Source organism: Nylanderia fulva, unplaced genomic scaffold (assembly GCF_048542155.1).
Source record: "Nylanderia fulva isolate GAGA-0341 unplaced genomic scaffold, ASM4854215v1 Scaffold39, whole genome shotgun sequence".
Lineage (NCBI taxonomy): Eukaryota > Metazoa > Arthropoda > Insecta > Hymenoptera > Formicidae > Nylanderia > Nylanderia fulva.
Genome location: NW_028190466.1, coordinates 1,020,937 through 1,041,219, shown reverse-complemented (window position 1 = coordinate 1,041,219; position 20,283 = coordinate 1,020,937). Strand labels below are relative to the sequence as shown.

At 28.5% G+C, this 20,283-nt stretch overlaps 1 protein-coding gene across 2 annotated transcripts in view; it reads right to left on the bottom strand.

Annotated features, from left to right (window-relative positions):
• Positions 1-20,283, bottom strand: part of tup (LIM1_Isl and LIM2_Isl domain-containing protein tup) — a 52,761-nt gene that overhangs the window by 18,193 nt on the left and 14,285 nt on the right. For both annotated transcript variants that reach the window (XM_029321707.2, XM_029321708.2), the window contains exon 2: positions 3,279-3,465. In XM_029321707.2, the coding sequence (XP_029177540.1) occupies positions 3,279-3,465 (187 nt within the window). The remainder of the gene's footprint in view (positions 1-3,278; positions 3,466-20,283) is intronic.

Sequence of the window (20,283 nt, the reverse complement as noted above, 5' to 3'; positions counted from 1 at the left end):
AATAAGTGTAAAATTACATGATAAATAATGGAAATGTACATTTTTATTATTTATCATGTAATTTTACACTTATTATTTATATAATTTTACATATTTTTATGTAATATTACATATTTTTTACAGTAAATTACATAAAATACATAAATAATAAAATTACATGTGAAAATGTACATTTTTATTATTTATCCTGTAATTTTGCATTTATTCAAATATCATCAAAATCATCAAACATGTATTATTTTTACATATGTAATATTTTTACATATTTTACATAAATAAGTGTAAAATTGCACGATAAATAATGCATAAATAAAACATTTATTATTTATGTAATTTACTGTAAAAAATTTGTAAAAATATGTAAATTTTACATATTATATTTTTATGTAATACTTTACACATTTTTTACAGTGTGTATTATATAGTTTGTAAAAAAATGGCGACACACTTTCGACACGCGCGCGCGAGTCAAGAACACCCAACGGGGAGGAAGTTACTTTGGTAATTTGGACTTTTGAACGAAAGCGCGACAGTGAAATAACAAACGGCCGTCATCGCTGTCGCTCGAATGCGCGGCCGGATATGCCAGTCTTCTTCTTCTTCGAGTATGTCCCGACGTTCGACGGGGTTCGGCGCAAATAAACCCGCTGCCTCGGCGGAGAAAAATATTTAGTCCAGGTCTCTCGGATTCGTGCCGATGGGTTATTCGGCGGCATTAACGTCAACGAAAAAGAAAAAACCTCCGCACGCGCGAGAAAGAAAAAGAGAGAGAACGCGTCTTTTTATTTTTGGTGCTTCCACCAAACACATATAAAAGTGACATAATAACCACATGGATACATTAGCTTTAATGAACTTATGAATGTGTAAGTTGCATTTAATTAAAGGCATGGATTTTCGAAAGAATTATATAGCCATTATTCGAGTTCTGAATTGTTTTGTCGGACTTTTGGAAAATATCGTAAACATATCTTAAAAAAAAAAAAATAATATATTTATTTCAGAATTATTAAAAATTTTGTTTTTTTAATTAAAAAATTTTTTAAAAATATTTTTAATGTTAAATGTTATTTTTAAATTTAGCAATATTTACTTTTTGAATTACAATTACATTACTGGAAATTATTTATTATGAAACATTAAAAATATTTTTATTATTTCTTGATAAATTATTTCCAACATTGTGATTGCAATTCAGAGATTGAATGTTGCAATATATATTCTTTCTAACTGCCTGTGCACGTTTAATGTTTTCGAATTAATTGTCGATTTAATCAATGTTTACTTTATTGAGAAATCGAATCAATTTGAGTCATTTTTAACTTATTTCATTTATATCCTGATAGCTACGATATAAAACAAGAAGTCTCAATTAACGATTAATGAAGTTGCTCAATAATCAATACTCTATATAATATTTTTTAAACAAATTACATTTTTTATCTCCTTATCACAACTTAAAATTATTTTAACAACAGATCTCCCCTTTTGAGTCTTTATACATTTTTTAAACAAATTATTTTTTTTATCTCCTTACCACAACACACAATTATTTTAATAACAAATCCCCTTTCTCGAGTCTTCATACGACATTTTTTAAACAAATTAATTTTTTTATCTCCTTATCACAACTCAAAATTATTTTAATAACAGTTTCTCTTTCTCGAGTCTTCATACAACATTTTTTAAACAAATAAATTTTTTTACCTCCTTACCACAACTCACAATTATTTTAATAACAGATCCCTGTCTCGAGTTTTCATACAACATGTTTTAAAATATATATAATTTTTTATCTTCTTATCTCACAACTCAAAATTATTTCAATAGCAGATCCTCCCTCTCGAGTCTTCATACATTTTTTAAACAAATTTTTTTGGATCCTCCTTACCACACTCAAAATTATTTTAATAACAGATCCCCTCTTTCGAGTCTTCATACAAATATAGCAGAGAAGATTGAATAGCGATCGAATAATGTAAGAGTTATAAAATCGATCTAGATAATTGATTCGATTGTAAACTCGTTATATTAAGGTTATTTTCGCCGATCCGAGGTTTTCGCTTTTTCTCTCTCTCTCTCTCTCTCTCTCTCTCTCTCTCTCTCTTTCCACATCGACGCAATTATCGGCGCGAATGGCTCAACCGTTCGCCGAGAATGTCAATAAATAACGTCAGCGGCCGAGACACGGAGAGACGTCGATCAAATGCTTGTCACGAATCGCTCGCGAGCTTAAACCGAGTTTTTCGCGCCTTTTTTTTAACGCGCCAACGCACGCAACGCAACGTGACAGTGACATTCGCGTACGTCGGTAGTGCGTGTATATGTGTATATATATGTATACATATATGTGTATATATATATATATATTTCTCACACTTCGGATAAAAATACACCACGGGCTTCTTTCCCGGTCGCCGTCCAATCTGCCACCCGGCCCTTTTTTTCCTCTCTTTCCCTTTTTTTTCTTCCTCGATCCCTCGATGCGCGTTCGCAAATGCGTATCGGAAAGAGCGTATCGCGTGTCTCGCCGGGAATGTAGCGGCCGCGCTGACAAGAGGCACGGTTTTGCATTAATTACCATATTGCACTGCGCGATCGTGCCGAGCCTTCTTTCTCTTTCTCGAGTGCTTTCGCTCCTCTCGTTCGCCACGCGGTCCTCTTTCGAGGAATCCGTTCGTTAAGGAGGCGATGCTTAACCCTTGGACGATACTTACTCTTTGACGTTTCTTATACGTCATTGGGCGCGGTTTCGATTTTTTGAAAAAGTATGGCCGAAGACGGTCTTCGAAAAAAATTATTTATCGAGAAATATTGAGAATTTTTAGTCATATTTAATATTTTTAATCAACTTTATACTTATTTTCAAGTAAAAGGAATAATATTTTTTTCAGATTAATTATACTCCAGGTAACAGGTATACGTTATTTTGACGTTTAATGACGTCATTAAACGTCAAAATGACATGCACTTGTTATCTGAGGTTACTAATTAATCTGAAATACATTTTGACGTTTAATGACGTCATTAGACATCATTTTGACGTTTAATGATGTCAGTTTGCTACTTGGGAATGTTTAACAAAAAAAAAAATTAACCAGAACGAGACTAGTTGTTTCTTACAGTTTCTTGGATGATCTTTGGAATACGACAAAACAATTCAGAACTCGAATAATGTCTATATAATTCTTTTTTAAGATCCCTTTCTTCGCGTCTCGAATTTCTCCTTGTGTGGAAGCGCTCTTTCTTATATTGTTAGAAAGAAAAACGTGACTCACCTAACGTAATCGCGCTTGCAGTAGGTCTTGCCGTCTCGCACAAAACAAGTGCACTTTTCATCCAGAAACTGTTGACACTCGGCACATTTCAAACACGCCGCGTGCCATTCTAGATTAGGCGCCACCCTCAGGATCCACTGATCGTGAATTCGACCGCCGCAGCCGACGCAGTGCGAACTCCTGCTTTCTGAAACGCAAACAATCGTGTCTGTCACACAGTTGAAAAATTTCTGTCAAATTTAGCAGATATCACAAACGGTCCACCAAAATTTTTGTGTTAACTTAAGGGGATACTGCCGTTGTTCTGTTTTACCGACTTTAAGTTAGGTTAAGTTCACTTTTTATTGAATATATAGATTAAAAAATATTCCACAATGAAAGTATGTACTGATAACAATGAATGGAACTAATTCTTTCATGTCATCTCTATTGAGAGCGCCATATTTTGTGCACAAATAATTTGCAGAACTTTTGTATTAAATAAGTATTGTTATGAGCTGATGCAAGAGGCCGATAAAAAACTGTAATTTTTTTACTTTTATTGTTTTTTATACCTACGAAATTACAGCGCTTTCCGTTCATTATTATCAGTACTGTAATTGTGAAGAAGAATTTTTCAATCTGTATTGTCAATAAAAAGAAAAGCCCTTGAACTCAAACTCGATGAAACAGTCTTGATCAGTATCCCCTTAACATAATACGGATATGTTAAATGGAGACACAAATACTATGTTAATACTTTAACACAAAATAAATGCAAAACTTTAAATAATTTAAAATAAATTTTGTGTAAAATTAACATAGTTTTTTAATGTAAAAATTAACTAAAAATGTATGCCACATTTAAATTTTATTTTATTCCCACTTATATATCATAAAATGGAAAATCAACATTTTTTGCTGTAAATTTTAACAGATAAATCTTGTCACTAATAAAACAGAACATATTTATTATCTAAAATTAAAAATAGATGCACATTGTGTTAAATTAACACATAAATGTGTTAAATATTTAACACAAAAATTTTAACGAAGACCGTTTTTAAGAAAACTCAAATTTTCCTACTGTGCAGAGAAAGAAAGTTTATTTTTCAAAAGTCTTATTTTTACGCATTTCTGGATTTGTACGCAATGCAATACAATTTCGGTGTCGTATAGTTTTTCAGATGAAGTGTAGCACGCAAAGTCCTAAATTTTTTAACACGTTTTACACATTAAAATTATATTTTCACACGACAGGATTTTCCGAGTCCAAATTTATTTCTCTCTACTTATGACTTTCTATTTTTAATCCAACATCTCTACTTCGAACATTTTAAACCGACAGATTAATCTCTTTATTTATTATTTAATAAAGAAAAGAGATGATTGATTTAATTTTAAATAATAAATAAATTAGAAATTATTTTTAGAATCTACTGGAAATTATTTCGGGAGAGTTGAAATTTCACTATTTTTAACTTTAATTTTCTTATATTTGTAGATTTTAGTGATAATTTCCAATTCTTTATTTATTATTAAAAATAAAGGAATTTTATCTCTTTAAATAATCTCTTTATTTCAAATAATAAATAAAGAAATTTTATCTCTAGAGTCTACTGCAAATTATCTCTGAAGAGTCGAAATTTCGCCACTTTCAATAAAGAGATTATTTAAAGAGATAATCTCTTTATTTTAGATAGTAAATAAAGGAATTGGAAATTATCTCTAGAATCTACATACGTAGGAGAAAATTAAAATTGAAAATTGCGAAATTTTTTGACTCTTCAAAGGATCCGACAGCTAACGATAACATTAAATGATAATTAATTTGTTATCTCGAGCGCCGCGCGTGAAAGTAGAAAAATTAATTTTTATTTCTCGTTATATTTGATATCCGCGAATGACGAAATTAGAAACGTGATTGAATGCGCGAGATCGATCTTATCTTCAATAAAATCGTAACACGATCGCTCGTTAGTTACAGATTAGTCACGAAATAGCGATTAATAACATCTACGTGCCGACAAAAATAATCGATATGTCGATCTCGATTTTGTTGCCGCATAAATCATGACGCATATTTCACATATGACGTGGTTTCGATAGTCGATTTCGCGGATCAAGCTTACGTAATGTAAGCAAAGATGTAGGATATTTATCATGAATATCATGTAGGTATATAAGATTTTTTTAAATTAATATATTTTATACTACATAATATTTTTTACACATAACTAACGATAAAAGATGAATAAAAAGAGAGGAACAACACGTAACAAATTTGGAAAATTAAAAGAACGTGCTAAGAAAAATTATTATAGACTAATTATTTTTTGCTTAAAATTTAAAAATAAAATTAAAATATTAGACACTTTTTTTCGCTACGCCTTTGAATCGATGCCGCGCCTTTTAAAGAAATCAGTGCGTTATCGAAAAAAGATAATATCGTCCAACATTACTCGAGGAATTTCGCTGCAAATTTATCGAATCTAGAAAGCAGATTAAATTTTTAATTAGTAATATATAGTTTCTTCGTTATTGTTGAATAATAAAAAAATCACATAAATATTTAAAAAAATTGATTAAAGGATGAATATGATGTTGAAAAATATTGCATATTTTAAAGTTTTCTTCGTTTTTTTCTCCAGTGTTTTATCGTTAAAAGTTTCAGAAATTTTATGATGGTTCCTATTTCCTAATTATATAAACAAATCAAATAATTTTTTTTGACATGGAACAATTTACACACCATTATACATTATTTAATACCATAAATTTATGAAGAGAAACCCGATTTATGCGTTGGAAATTATCATATCTGAAAAATATTTATAGCTTTTCATAATGTTGCGCGTACATTTTACCAAAATGTAATTAAACTTAAAAACATAATTAGAGCGATCAATTTACCGTACGCATTTGAATAAATAACGTCAATAAATACGTGCGTTTTCGCATGAATTTCCTATAAATATCTAATACATTTCATAGAGGGAGCAATTCAATATACCGTAAAAGAGGTACGTAAATATATATGTATAACATATAATAATCGCATATATTACTGAGAAGCGTGGAATAAATCACGCCGGCGAAATGTTGCGTAAACTCGGGCGCGCGGAGAGAGAGAGTTGTCAAACTCAGCTGTCAAAATCAGCTGTCACGATTCGCGCGGCGCGGCGCGGCGGAAGGCCGCTCGGAAATTAGTCAAGCGCGACGCTCCCTTTGAAGGAGAGAGAGAGAGAGACTCTCGCGTCTCTCGTATAAAGGAGATGCGCCGAACGAAAGACGCCGGCACTTTGGTACCCCGGGAACACATCCAGGGGCGTTACACGTCTGGGCGGCGCGCGTTTACATCTCGCCGCCGGAACTCCGCCCAAAGGTTCCGACGACGAGGAGAATCCGGATTCTGCGCTCTGACGCGAACGCTCCCGTCGTCGCGCTCGCGAACGGAATTTCGCGGAGTTTCTCCCTTCCTTCGCCCATTTTTTTTCGCGGACGTTTAAGGCGATCTTGAACGCCGTCCCGTTTTATTGATAAAATATCAGTTTTGCGCATTTTTCCTTTTCTTTTTATTCGTTGAATGGAATAATATTACAGCACAGATCATTGCAATTACATTGCAGCAATTTTCCAATCTTGCAAGTTACAATGTAACATCGTAAAAACATGCAAATGTAATATTTCATGAAAATGTTGCAACATTTCAGAAAGATTGAAAAAATATTTAATAATCGCTAGTTCCTTTATCTACCGCTATGCGGCGCGCGATCTTCGATCTATCCCGTACTTAAATTTTAGGTAGAATTACATAAAGATTGGTGAAATTAACTAGCTCTAAGACTAAAAGTATCATGCCTATATCTTTACATCAGTTTAATATTTTGGACTTGATCCCAATACATAGGGAATTCAGATATTAAAGTACATACTGAACTGATTCCTCAGAAATTAGACAGATAAATATATTTGATGAATTTGAATGAATGAAAATCTGTTCATTGCACTTTACATACTTATTTTAAAAACAAAATTTTTAATTTTATGAAGTAAATTATTAAGTCTACAACTTTTTACTATTTATTATTATAAAAATTACATTACAATGTTACTGTAATGTTTTATTGCAATATTACAAAAAGCGGCCATCTAGTTGCAGCAATCTTGCAGCAATATTTCGCAATCAATATGCAATATTGCAATGTTTCTGCAATCTTTCGGTGCTGTATCCCGGGTAGCAAGCTGACGTCAAAATGACGTCATTTTGACGTTTAATTACGTTAGTTTGCTTCCTGGGATGAGAAATGCTTTTTCATGAAAAAGTGCATATAAAAACAAAGCGTGCACCTACTGATTTTTTGTTTTTAAATTTTTTAATTAAAAAATTTTTTTTAATTCTGAGATCCCTAAAGAAATATTTCTGGAATTTCTCTTTTTATCTTTTCATGGATACCGGCTTTTCGCGACCTTAGAATATATTTACTTATCTCATATTGCATATATTGATAACAATTTCCTAATTAGAATAATTATAATTGAGCTTATAATTTTATATACATATATTTTTATTTTTATATACATATATATATACTATATAATATTTATAATTATTTTTTCTTTTATTGTACATAAGATATTATAAGTTTTTATAATTTTATTTCCTTATTTTTGATGTGCATGTGGATCAATAAGATTAAAATAATTGGATAACTAATGATATTTAAGCGTGAGAAAATATGTAATCAGTGTAATTCAATCGACGATTAAATGAGACAGCCTTTTACATTCGTCATCACATGTGTCTTCATCTCTAAAAATAGACTCATTCATAAGAGATGCATTGCATACATATATATATTTATATATATGCTTATGCATATGTTAAATGTCATTCGTTAAAAAATATAAATTTATATTAATAAATAAATTGTTCCAGCTAATCGTCGAATTCTGATAAATGTTCGTGTATAGTAACTAGATACTATATGTGTAAAAATACACATTAAATTTTCAAGGTGTTTTTAGAATATAATATACTTAATTATCTGACGTATTTTTTTTCAAACATATGCAAAAAATTAGATTCTTATTTATCAAAATCGTTATTTGTCATTAACAACATCCAAAAAACAATATTATTGTTCCATACAAATTATTATTGTTATTGATGCTTATTAAATAATCTAGAAATAAATGACCAATAATAAATAATCTTTGAATTAATTAAAAAATTGCGATTAAAAAGCTATCCATGGATAGAAATAAAATGGAGGGAATTTTTAAGTGTTAAAAAAAAGTTGTAAACATTAATATAACCAGTAGGATGTCAATGTTATAATACACTTTCATTATGCACTTATTAATAAACATTCATAATGTATAATATTTTAACTTAAAAAGCGTCTTTTTTATTATGTTACTCAATTGCTTATGAATTTTCTCACCTTCGTTATTTTGCGCATCAAAAAATGACCGCCTACTGAAATTGTATTTATCAGCTGATAAGCGTAATTACGCGTTAATTATCCCTAATCGATGTAGGAAAATTGACGTTTGAAACTTGAGTCACGTAATGATCACGTTCGACCATGTAAATAAAAATATTAAGGAAAACTTACAAGAAAATATTCTCAATTTGAAAATTTAAACAAAAAAACATGAAATTTTGAAATTTTGATGAAATAATATGTTGATTCTTTGCAAGCTGAATTTATTCTAAATTCAAAAATTTCAATGCCGAAACACTTGATTGTTTGCAATTTTTATTTTATTATTTACGAATAAAAGGAGATATATAAATTAGAGGAAAAAATTATTTCTTTTAAGAGACTTATAATATTATTTAATATACAGCTGTTGATTATTTAAATAATTGTATAAATAACACAAATAAAAATAATACATTACTTATGTGTATAATTATAGATAGAAATTTATTTTAAATTTTCTTGCGAATATTATAGATCATTTAAATTAAACTATAATTGGAGCTTCTCTGTTGATAATCATGCAAATTTATTAAATTAGCGAAAATACCTTTTACGTGTCTGTGTGTATGTCGTGTTATTTGAGGATCTATTATTGTCAAATTAATACATGAAATATTCCAAAATCCATTTAACTTATTTGAACTTGCAATAGAAACCTGAAGATGGAAAGTTAATAATAAGGCTTGTAGAAAAACAAATATAGATCTTATACACTTTATTTTTAAGTTATTAATAGTTAATAAAGTACCAGTTAGAGCATTTATTTCGACAAATTACGTGGAGACCAAAGTCTTAATTATACGTATTAATTATTTTAAAGATCAATGACACGTGTCGTTTTTCTTGCGAATTATATATAAGTTTCAGATATTTATAAAAATAATTATAGCTATAAGCGGATAAGTTTGCGGAAGCATAAAATTCAAAGATAACAAAATCCTATATTCTTCATCTAATTTCAAGAGCACATTTTACTTTTTTAAATTTTAATTCGAAAACTAATTAATTTCTCACAAAAGTTCTGTCATTTGATTTAGTAGAAAAATGTGTGAATATGTGTAATTTCAAAAATAGTAATTATAATTAGAAATCTTGTAGAATAATTTTTATTTGTACAAAACTTATCTTTCTCTGAAGATATTTAAAAAATAGTTTAGTGTAATTTTGAAGAATGGTTCTTAGATTTTATCTGTATCTAATCATTATATACATAGGGTGACCAAGTCTTAATCAACCAATTTCGGGATAACTTTAAACAATCAGGATTTTTTATTGTCATAATTTTAATTTTGGAACATAATATGTAATTCACAATTAATTGTTGATCGCCAGTAATAAATTTTAACAAATAATAAGATGCAATTTAATTCGACCAAAACCTGGCTATTCATTTGTTGAAAATAAGTACATACTACGTTTCGATTACATTGTGGTCCTTTTCAAGTGTTGTTTTTATTCAGCAATTACATTAATTAAAAATAGAAACATAAACAGTAGCTAACAGATTGTCGATATGACAGGACAATTTCCATGTTTCTATTTTTAATTAATGTAATTGCTGAATAAGAACAACACTTGAAAAGGACCACAATGTAGGTCGAAACATAGTGTGTACTTATTTTCAATAAATGAATAGCCAGTTTTTGGTCGAATTAAATTGCATCTTATTATAATATGTAATTGTAATATTGCAGTTTTATTGCATATTATTTTTTAATATAATATTATATTTAATAATATAATATTAATATAATATTATATTAATATAATATAATATAATATATATTTATATAATATAATATATAATAATATATTTAATCTTAAAAAATCGGTACTTTTTTATTATATAATTTTAATTTTGAAACATAATATGTTATTGTAATAATGCAGTCTTATTGCATATTATTTTTTAATATAATTAATAATCATTAGTTTAGTTTGGAACTAAATTGATAAATTCTTAAAATAAAATGAAGGAATAAATTAGCAACCGAATCTAACAGCAATAAAAAATCCACATAAAATTTTTCCTTACAAAATACAAATAATAAAATAAAATCCTAGATTTTATTTTATTCTTAAATATATCAAATTTTAGTATGAATATTATTGTTTTCTATTATTTAACGTAAAATCGAGACAAACAAAAATCGGGACATCCCGGAAAATTCGGGATGATTGGCCATTGCAAAAAAAAAAAAAAAAAAAAAAAATTCGAGTTCACGCGTGTATCCACGCATGCGAGGAGGAATCTCGCGACCACCATGAAAATCTTCGCCTAGTGGATAAGGTCAGGGTGGGATCAGGCGCGAGTAGAGAGAAAAAACGAGAGGAACGACACACCGGGGACACGAGAGAAAGAGAGAAAACCGGGAAGAGATATATACATAAGTACGAGGACGCGCGCGAGAGTCACGCCGGAGGCGAAGCCAAGGTCGGCCAGGATCAAAGGGACTCGAACGTGAAGGGCATCCCATTAGCTCCCAGAGACGACAACCACCTCGTATCTCCGAGACCTCTCTCGGATCTGGTTAAGCGTATCCAACGCGCCTCTGTACTCGAGATCTCTCCCTCTTCCCTCCGAAATCATCGTAAAGATACCATCGCGTATTTGTCGCTATTTCGTTACACGTTTTTCGCTCACGTGGGCGAGACTGATTTAAGAGGATCTTAAGCGCCGCGTCCCCTGTTTTATCGACAAAACATCATTTTTGCGCATCCTTTTTTATTGGTTTAGTTTGAAAAAAATTTTTATTCATTTTTAATTGAAATTTTTGTTACTTTTAACATAAAATCGATGAGTCCGCGCTTTGTTTCCATATGGATTTTAATTGTAGAAAAGCATTTATTATTCTATTTAACCAATAAAAAGAAAAGAGTGCGCAAAAATGCTTAGAATTCATAATTCTGTAATCAAAATATATACAGATTGATCAATCTTCGTCCTGTACAAATTAAAGTATTAATATTAACGAAGGGCGAAGCGCTCTAATTTCAGGTAAAAAACAATCCATATAGTCAATAAATAGATTTATAATTTATCTAACCTCACATTTTATCGATAAAACAGGAAAGAGACGACAGACTTCTCAAGGACGTTTAGAATCCCCTTAATGAGAAAATTCATGGCAATTTTTCTCCCGCAGAAAAACATTTTTAATTAATTTTTAACTTAAAAAATTTGTTTGTTTTTAACATAAAATCGGTAGGTCCGATTTACATAAAATAACCCATTTTAACATAAAATAATGTTTTATCGGCGTTTAGGATTTTTTTAAGCTATTAATGAGAAGATTCGTGGCAATTTTTGGAAAGAGTATAGTGTTTTTTTTTTAGATAAAGTCAGGAATTGCGTGTATCTACCACGTTATTTTTTTTCGCCAAAATTTGACAATTTTTCTCCCGGACACTAAAAAAAATTTGTTAACTTGACTAAACCTTTCAATTAAATTACTATTCTATTAATTGAACATATACTAGTATTTTAGTCAAATATACGTTTTGTTAAATTTAATATATTATATTTAATTTAAATATTTCTATATGTTCAATTAACAAAATAATATTTAGTTGAAAAGTTTAGTCAAATTAACAAATTTTTTTGTTAATGTAGAAAAGCGAGAAATATAAAATTTTAAAATAATAGAAAGGAATATAATTTTATTTTTTTTCTAAGGTAGAAAGAGAAGACGCATAACGTTATTTTTTTTTTTTTTTATTGAAACCAGTTAGTGAGGAAAAAATTTGAACTTATGATATTCTAATAAAAGATAATTGCTTTGACATCTTCCCTTCTCTCGTTTAATAAGCTGTTGACTGTCAGTTAATATTGCTCATTTCCAGCGAATTACATTGGCATAGATCGCGTCACATTGACATTAATGAGTAATAATGAGCCGGTCGACAGATTACAATTGCAATTTTCAATTCCAAGTCGCACTTAAAATGCTTCCGCGTGATATGACAGGAATCACACCGTGATTGCCATCCAATTATGGACGATGGAAATATTTCGGTGATGAAACTTAATCTCGGTTAATGTTGCAAGCACATATATTTAATATACAGCTGACTGTCAATACTAATATCAATCATATATTAAATTTTAATTTTATTTATTAATCTAGATCCATGTAGATATATAAAAAATATATAAGTATATTATATTTTATATTAATATGTATATTAATATTAATATAAGTATATTATATTTTATATTAATATTAATATAATATACTTATATTAATATTAATATAAGTATATTATATTTTATATTAATATATTAATATATGTTAATATTAATAGTAATATAAATATATTATATATTTTATATACATATAAAGTATTATTTTTGGGAAGGAAATATTATAGAATAAAAAGAACTTGAAAACGAATATATGCATATATTTATTTTTAATAAAAATATATAATTAAAAAAAATATTTTTTTAAACGATCTTTTTATTCCATATCCTTCCCAAGATTTAAGCATATATATTTTTGTCAAAAATGATTAAGATGAAAGAATGTGTAAATGGATAATAAAAATATAATATAAAGTAAAAAATCTTAAATATCCTAAATTATATCATTTATATATAAGCATCCAATATTTTGCAATCAAAGAAAAATAATCCCGTTTTTAAATAAAACAAAAATAATTATATACATGTATAAGAATGAGTCATTCGCGCTATATTGCGTAAAACTTTAAAAGACGTTAACATCCACGTATCGGTTTTTCCGCAACCAACCATTTTGCAATCAACGTCTGGAAGAGGCTTAAAGGGTAGGATACGCTTCGACGATACGAGTCGCGATATAATTTATTCAGGGATGAAGTGCATAGTAGAGTTGTCGATAAAGACGGAGAGAACGTGTTACCTGGCCCTCATCACGATTGATCGGTGGCAAACTTCGATCTTTGAAACACGCCGAAGAGGAGGCTGGTCGCTCCCTTTTTTTCTCCTTCCCTCCGGAATAAAAAAAAATACGAGTGAATAAAAAAAACTACGAGTGCACCGATTCTTAGAGCTCGCTACCGATCTCCGAACGTGGGTGGCAGTTCGTTTCTTGTCGCTGTATAAGTCATATATTACTCAGATAGGTCGCATATATATTTACTCCAAACCGCGATATTTTTTTTTTTCGTTCTTATTTTTCACTGAGATATAGAAGATAGTATTATTCAGTTGAATGCGATTAATTTTAAATTTAGAGTTGGGTTTTTTAATATAATTTTTTAAATGTATAAAAGAGGTATCATATATACATATATTTACACAGAAAAATAAGATTTGTTAATTTGACTAAACCTTTCAACTAAATTACCATTTTGTTAATTGAACATATATTAGTATTTAAGTCAAATATACGTTTTGTTAAATAGTATATTATATTTATAGTATATTACTATACACTATCGCAGTATAGTACATTACTATAGTATATAGTAAATTATAGTATATTACTAGTATATTATAGTGTATTACTATAATGTATAGTATATTATAATATATTACATTTAGTATATTATATTTAATTTAAATATTTTTATGTTTAATTAACAAAATAATATTTAATTGCAAATTTTAATTAAGTCAACAATTTTTTTCAGTGTATTTATTTCCTCTAGAAATGCTTGTTCTATATTTCAAGTTTTGTTTAATATCGTGCAAAACATCTCTTCTCTCCCTTTTTCGTTATTGTCTAGGTTCGTTCTTGTTTAATATTATAATAATATAATATTAAATATGTATTATAAATTATAATATATTATTTATATTTAAACATAATATTAAATTATATAATATTTAATATTAAATATTGTATTATACAGGGTGCATCTAAATAAGAGCGATAAATTTTAGTAGATGATTCTTTGTCGAAAATTAAGGGAGGTTTCTTATGTAAAAGTTAAGTTCTAAATAAAAAATCTCAAATAGGGTTTGTTAGTTTCAACCCCTTATAACGATAAAAAAATATTGATAAATATTTTTATTAGTGGAAAATATTCACTAAGTTTTATTTTTTAATTTGTCTGAAATTTGAGTAAAAAAAGGATGTTTATATAAGAAACCTCCCTTTCTTATATATTATATATATTATATATTATGTATTATATATTATATATTATGTATTATATACTATATATTATATAATAACACTATATTAATTCAAAACAGCGCAGTTTCATTAATTAATTAATTAATTAAAAAACTAATCCGAACAGAAATTTTTCCTCTTCTGTCAACTTTTCAATTGAAATTCGTGTTCTCCTCATCTACAACACGACAAGTCGCGGTCATTTTAAGCTCATTTAAGCTTTATTTTTTCGAGCAGAGGAAAACATTTTAAAAAAAGCAAGAAAAAAAAGAAATACGAGGATTAACTCTACAGGAAAAGGAAAAATAAGAGAAAGCGGAGGGAAGGAAGAAATGTAAGAAGTCAAAGAAGAAGAAGATGAAGAAGAAGAAGAGCGAGGCCGGAGAGGAAAAAAGCGGAGGGTTTCGACGCGGTTGCTGAAGAGGGAGAGAAGAAGAGGGAAGAGAAACAAGGAGATATCTCTCGGAGTAGCCTGCTACTACGAGGGAAGCTGGGAAGGGGAAGAGAAGCGGCGCCGAGGCTTGTGTCGGGGATGTCTGGTTGGCAGTTCAGAGGCGCCGACCCGGTGTCCCACGGCGTTCGTTTGGTATTTCATTAACACCTCCGCTAATTATTTCCCTTTTTTTTCACCGGCAAAAGGAATCGGGAATGCGCCCTTACACAAGCCCGCCCGGTACGCGATTTTCTCTCTCTCTCTCTTTCTCGCGGATGTGTGTAAAAGCGGCCACCGCACTCGACCGAGTATTTAGCGGCGGGGAAAAAAGGCCCCTGTCGAGCCGAAGTGGCGTGCAAATTTGCGGGTAGCAATCGTCGTCGGCAGAAGAAGAAGAAGAACGCGCGGAGAGTTTGCGCGCCCAGCAACACACAGTACAAACCGGCTACACTGTCCCTCTTCGGAGATAGATCGCGTCGGTGAATGACCAGGGGATTTTATTTTATTTCATGTTTTTTTTTCGTATAATAATTCGGATAATCATTTCGGGCTTTTTTGCTGCATAGATACCATATACGAGAGAGAAGTCTTTTCAGCGCGATCTATAATTCGCTATTAAATTTCAAGATGGAATTCTATTTATATAATTTCATGTACCACGTCATATATATGGTATATATATATATATATATATATATATATATAATTATTAATTTTACATAAAATAATTTTTATATTACATATTATATATTATATATTGTATTATATTTATATATTTGATATTATATATTATATAATAACACTATATTATAACACTTTGTGATACATATAAAATTATAAATAAAATTCTATTCCAAATTTCTATTCCAATTTTTACATATATATCTATACATATATCTATACATATATATATATATATATATATGTATAGATATATATGTAAAAATTGGAATAGAAATTTGGAATAGAATTTTATTTATAATTTTATATGTATCACAAAGTGTTATAATATAGTGTTATTATATAATATATAATATCAAATATATAAATATAATATATAATATATAATATAAAATATATAAATATATATAATATATAATATATAAAATATATAAATATAATATATAATATATAATATATAATATATAATATATAAATATAATATATAATATAAAATATATAAATATAATATATAATATATAATAGAAAAATTATTTTGAATTTTATAAATTTACATGCGTATTTTTTTGACACATATAGAATTTTATTTACAATTTTCTGTGTATAGTAAAAAGTAATATAATATATTTAATAATAGAGTAATACATATCTATAAATAAATTTCTATTCTGAATTTTATTAAGAATCATATATAAATCATCTAAAATAGGCTTTAGATCAGCTGTTTTATATGTATTTACCTATTCACAAACATTTATGTTTATTGACAGTTTGAAATGAACAAACGTAGTTTAGCAGCCCGAACTGAGTCGAAATTTTTGTCTTCTACTTTCGATCTCAACTTTTTAATATCTAATAGTTACTTAATCTAATCAGAGAGAGAAGGAGAAAGATTCCTCTTTCTTGATGAAACTTTATCTATAATTTTGCCGAGAAATTTTCTTTTAAACCCTTTTCGCCTCTTGAACAATAAATCGAAAATTGTGAAAATATTAAAATAAGAAGCTTAATATATAAAAAACTTAAACCTATCAAAATATAGAATCCATAAACGTAAAAAACAAGGTTATAAGGTAAATTTCAACCTCATTTCTTATGTTTATGGATTCTACAAGTTTTTGATAAGTTTAACTTTTTTTCGTATAGAAAAAGAGCTTCTTCGTAAAATCGTTCAATATAATAAAAATAAATCCATCATAAATATCTTTATTAAATAAATAAATAAATATAACAGGGTGAGTTTTTTTAATCTTAACAGACAAATATTTCGAAAATGTACAATTTTACAAAAAAAATTTTTAAATAAAAATTATATGATCTAGAGGGAAACGTACAATAGACTTTGGTTTGACTTTTATTCGAAATTTTTATTCAAAAAGTTTTTTTGTAAAATTGCATATTTTTGAAATATTTGCCTCTTAAAATTAAAAAGACTTATCTTGCGTACATAGAATGCTTTTCAAACATATGTCAAAAATTCAAGGGATGATTTCTTGAATCATTTTATGAAAATTTATATCCGTCAATTTTTCGAAAATCGCTTTGTTTCGAAGATATAGGGCAATAAAAATTTACAAGAAATATTGTACAATATTTTTGCATAAATGTTACATGCAAAGCTTATTATAATTACTTAAATCTGCATAGTGTTCACAAGAACCGTTGAAAATAGCTAACCACATTAAATCATTTATTTGAAACAAATAAATATTTTTCACATCAAATCAATATTATTAGTTTCAAATAAATTATTTATAAAGTAGTATTGAAATAAATATTTATTCGAATTCAATATATTTTTTTTCAATGTAGGAGTGTTCCGTATTAAATTTTCGAAGAATCATCAAAGGTATAAATTTTCATAAAATGATTCAAGGAATCTCTCTTTAAAATTTTGACATTTGTTTAAAAAACACCCTGTATAAATTTTTTATAATTATATCCTACGTGATGCGCATAATTAATCTTATTTGAATTAACGGGGTATAAACTGTAAAAAAAGTGTAATATATTACATAAAAATATGTAAAATTACATAAATAATAAATATAAAATTACACGTTAAATAATGAGAATGTATACATTTATGTAATTTTACATATTTTTATGTAATATATTACATTTTTTTAAGTTACTATAAAAAAGTATGTCAAAGTATTACATAAAATATGTAAAATTACATAAATAATAAGTGTAATATTACATGATAAATAACAAAAATGTACACTTTTATTATTTATCGTGTAATTTTACATCTATTTATGTAATTTTACATATTTTATGTAATACTTTTACATATTCATTTTTACCGTAACTTACATAAATAATAAATGTAAAATTACACGAATAATGGAAATGTACATTTTTATGATTTATCATGTAATATTACACTTATTCTTTATGTAAGTTACTGTAAAAAAATATGTAAAAGTATTACATAAAATATGTAAAATTACATAAATAATAAGTGTAATATTACATGATAAATAACAAAAATGTACACTTTCATTATTTATCGTGTAATTTTACATCTATTCTTTATGTAAGTTTACATATTTTATGTAATACTTTTACATATTCATTTTTACCGTAACTTACATAAATAATAAATGTAAAATTACACGAACAATGGAAATGTACATTTTTATAATTTATCATGTAATATTACACTTATTCTTTATGTAAGTTACTGTAAAAAAATATGTAAAAGTATTACGTAAAATAAGTAAAATTACACGTTAAATAATGAAAATGTGTACATTCATGTAATTTTACATACTTTTTTGTAATATATTACAAATTTTGTACAGTGTATATCGAACAGAGTGCACCGAGAGGAGACATATCGACGTTTATCCGACGCAGGATGACAGGCGCGCGACGTCGAGATAGCGTCCTCGGCGCCGATATCCGCGGCTTGCGCATATCCCGAGCGCGGTCGGACACTAAATTTAGGATGTACGTTTAAATGAACGACAGGCACCGGGGTCCTTAGATATCCCTCCTTCGCTTTAGTTCAGAAATTTATGTAGGTGTTGGCCGTGGCTTTTATCAGTCCGGCCGGCATTCCTGTCCGTCCACCAGGCGCCCTGGCGTCGCCGTCGAGCAGGTTCTAATTCGTGCGACTCCGACTCGGTCGCATCTACCTCCCCCCCTTTTCCTCCCTCCTTCCTGGATCTAGCCCGCCAATGTGCGGTGCGGAGTTTTTTTTTTATTTTTTTTACGTGAAAAACTCACCCCGAAGCGAAATTTTCACCTCTCAATTTTTTCACGTTTATATACATGGATTGTGGAGAGGAACCTCGTGATAGGGATTTACTTTTGCGTAGAATTTTTACGTGTGAGTTCTCGTACTTCGATTTACTTTGCACTTCAAATAGACGATAAACAAATATAGTGGGATTTTGTATAGAAATTGATAAATTTTTATTTCTAGAATCAAGTGTAGAAAAAACGAGAAGTTTTTAATTCGGTGAAATATTATTCAGTTGCCTCTGCAAGTTTCTCCTATAACAAAATTAATTATAATAATTTTAGATGATGAAAGAATCATCCTTTTGACATTTCGAAAATTAGTCAGGATTGGGATATGAAAGCTCGATACTTTGTTCGTTCTTTTCCATTTATCAGATCCAGTTTTATGCAAACGATCAATATAATCTTTCTCAAGGATGCCAATTTTTTAATTAATATATCGATATCATGATATTCAATTTTCAAAGTCCTGGCGTTATCGAATGTCTCATTAAATAAATAATTTAAATAAATACTTCAAAATACTTGTTTTCTGTCTTATCAGCGGAATCATTGCGAGGAAGAGCAAAATGCAAGAAAATAATCGCAAATATTCTCGTTTGTAAAAAGAAATATATATAGATACGTTAATGAGTCAATTAAGAAGTAAAAATAATCTGACTCGTTTCTTCGAAGAGAGAAATCGAATTAATCAAATTATTTGATATTCAGATTCAGCGATAAAAAAACTCGCCGTAGCAAGGTTTTACGTTCTATAGTTATCTCTAGCTCGCAAACTTGTCATAGAGGTTGCACGGATGTCTTCATGAATCTTTACGATTTAGGATTAAAATAATCGTGTCTCTTAGCCAATCTTGAACGGAGATCATTATTTTTCTCGTCGTTACATCACTCCAAACTTGCATATTTTTACAGAGATCTAAATATATATATATATATATACATTTAACATAAAAATAAATATAAAAAAAATATATTTTTTAAAAATATAAATATATATATAAATATATATGTATATTTAAAATATAAATTTAAAATAAAAATAAATAAAAAAAAATATA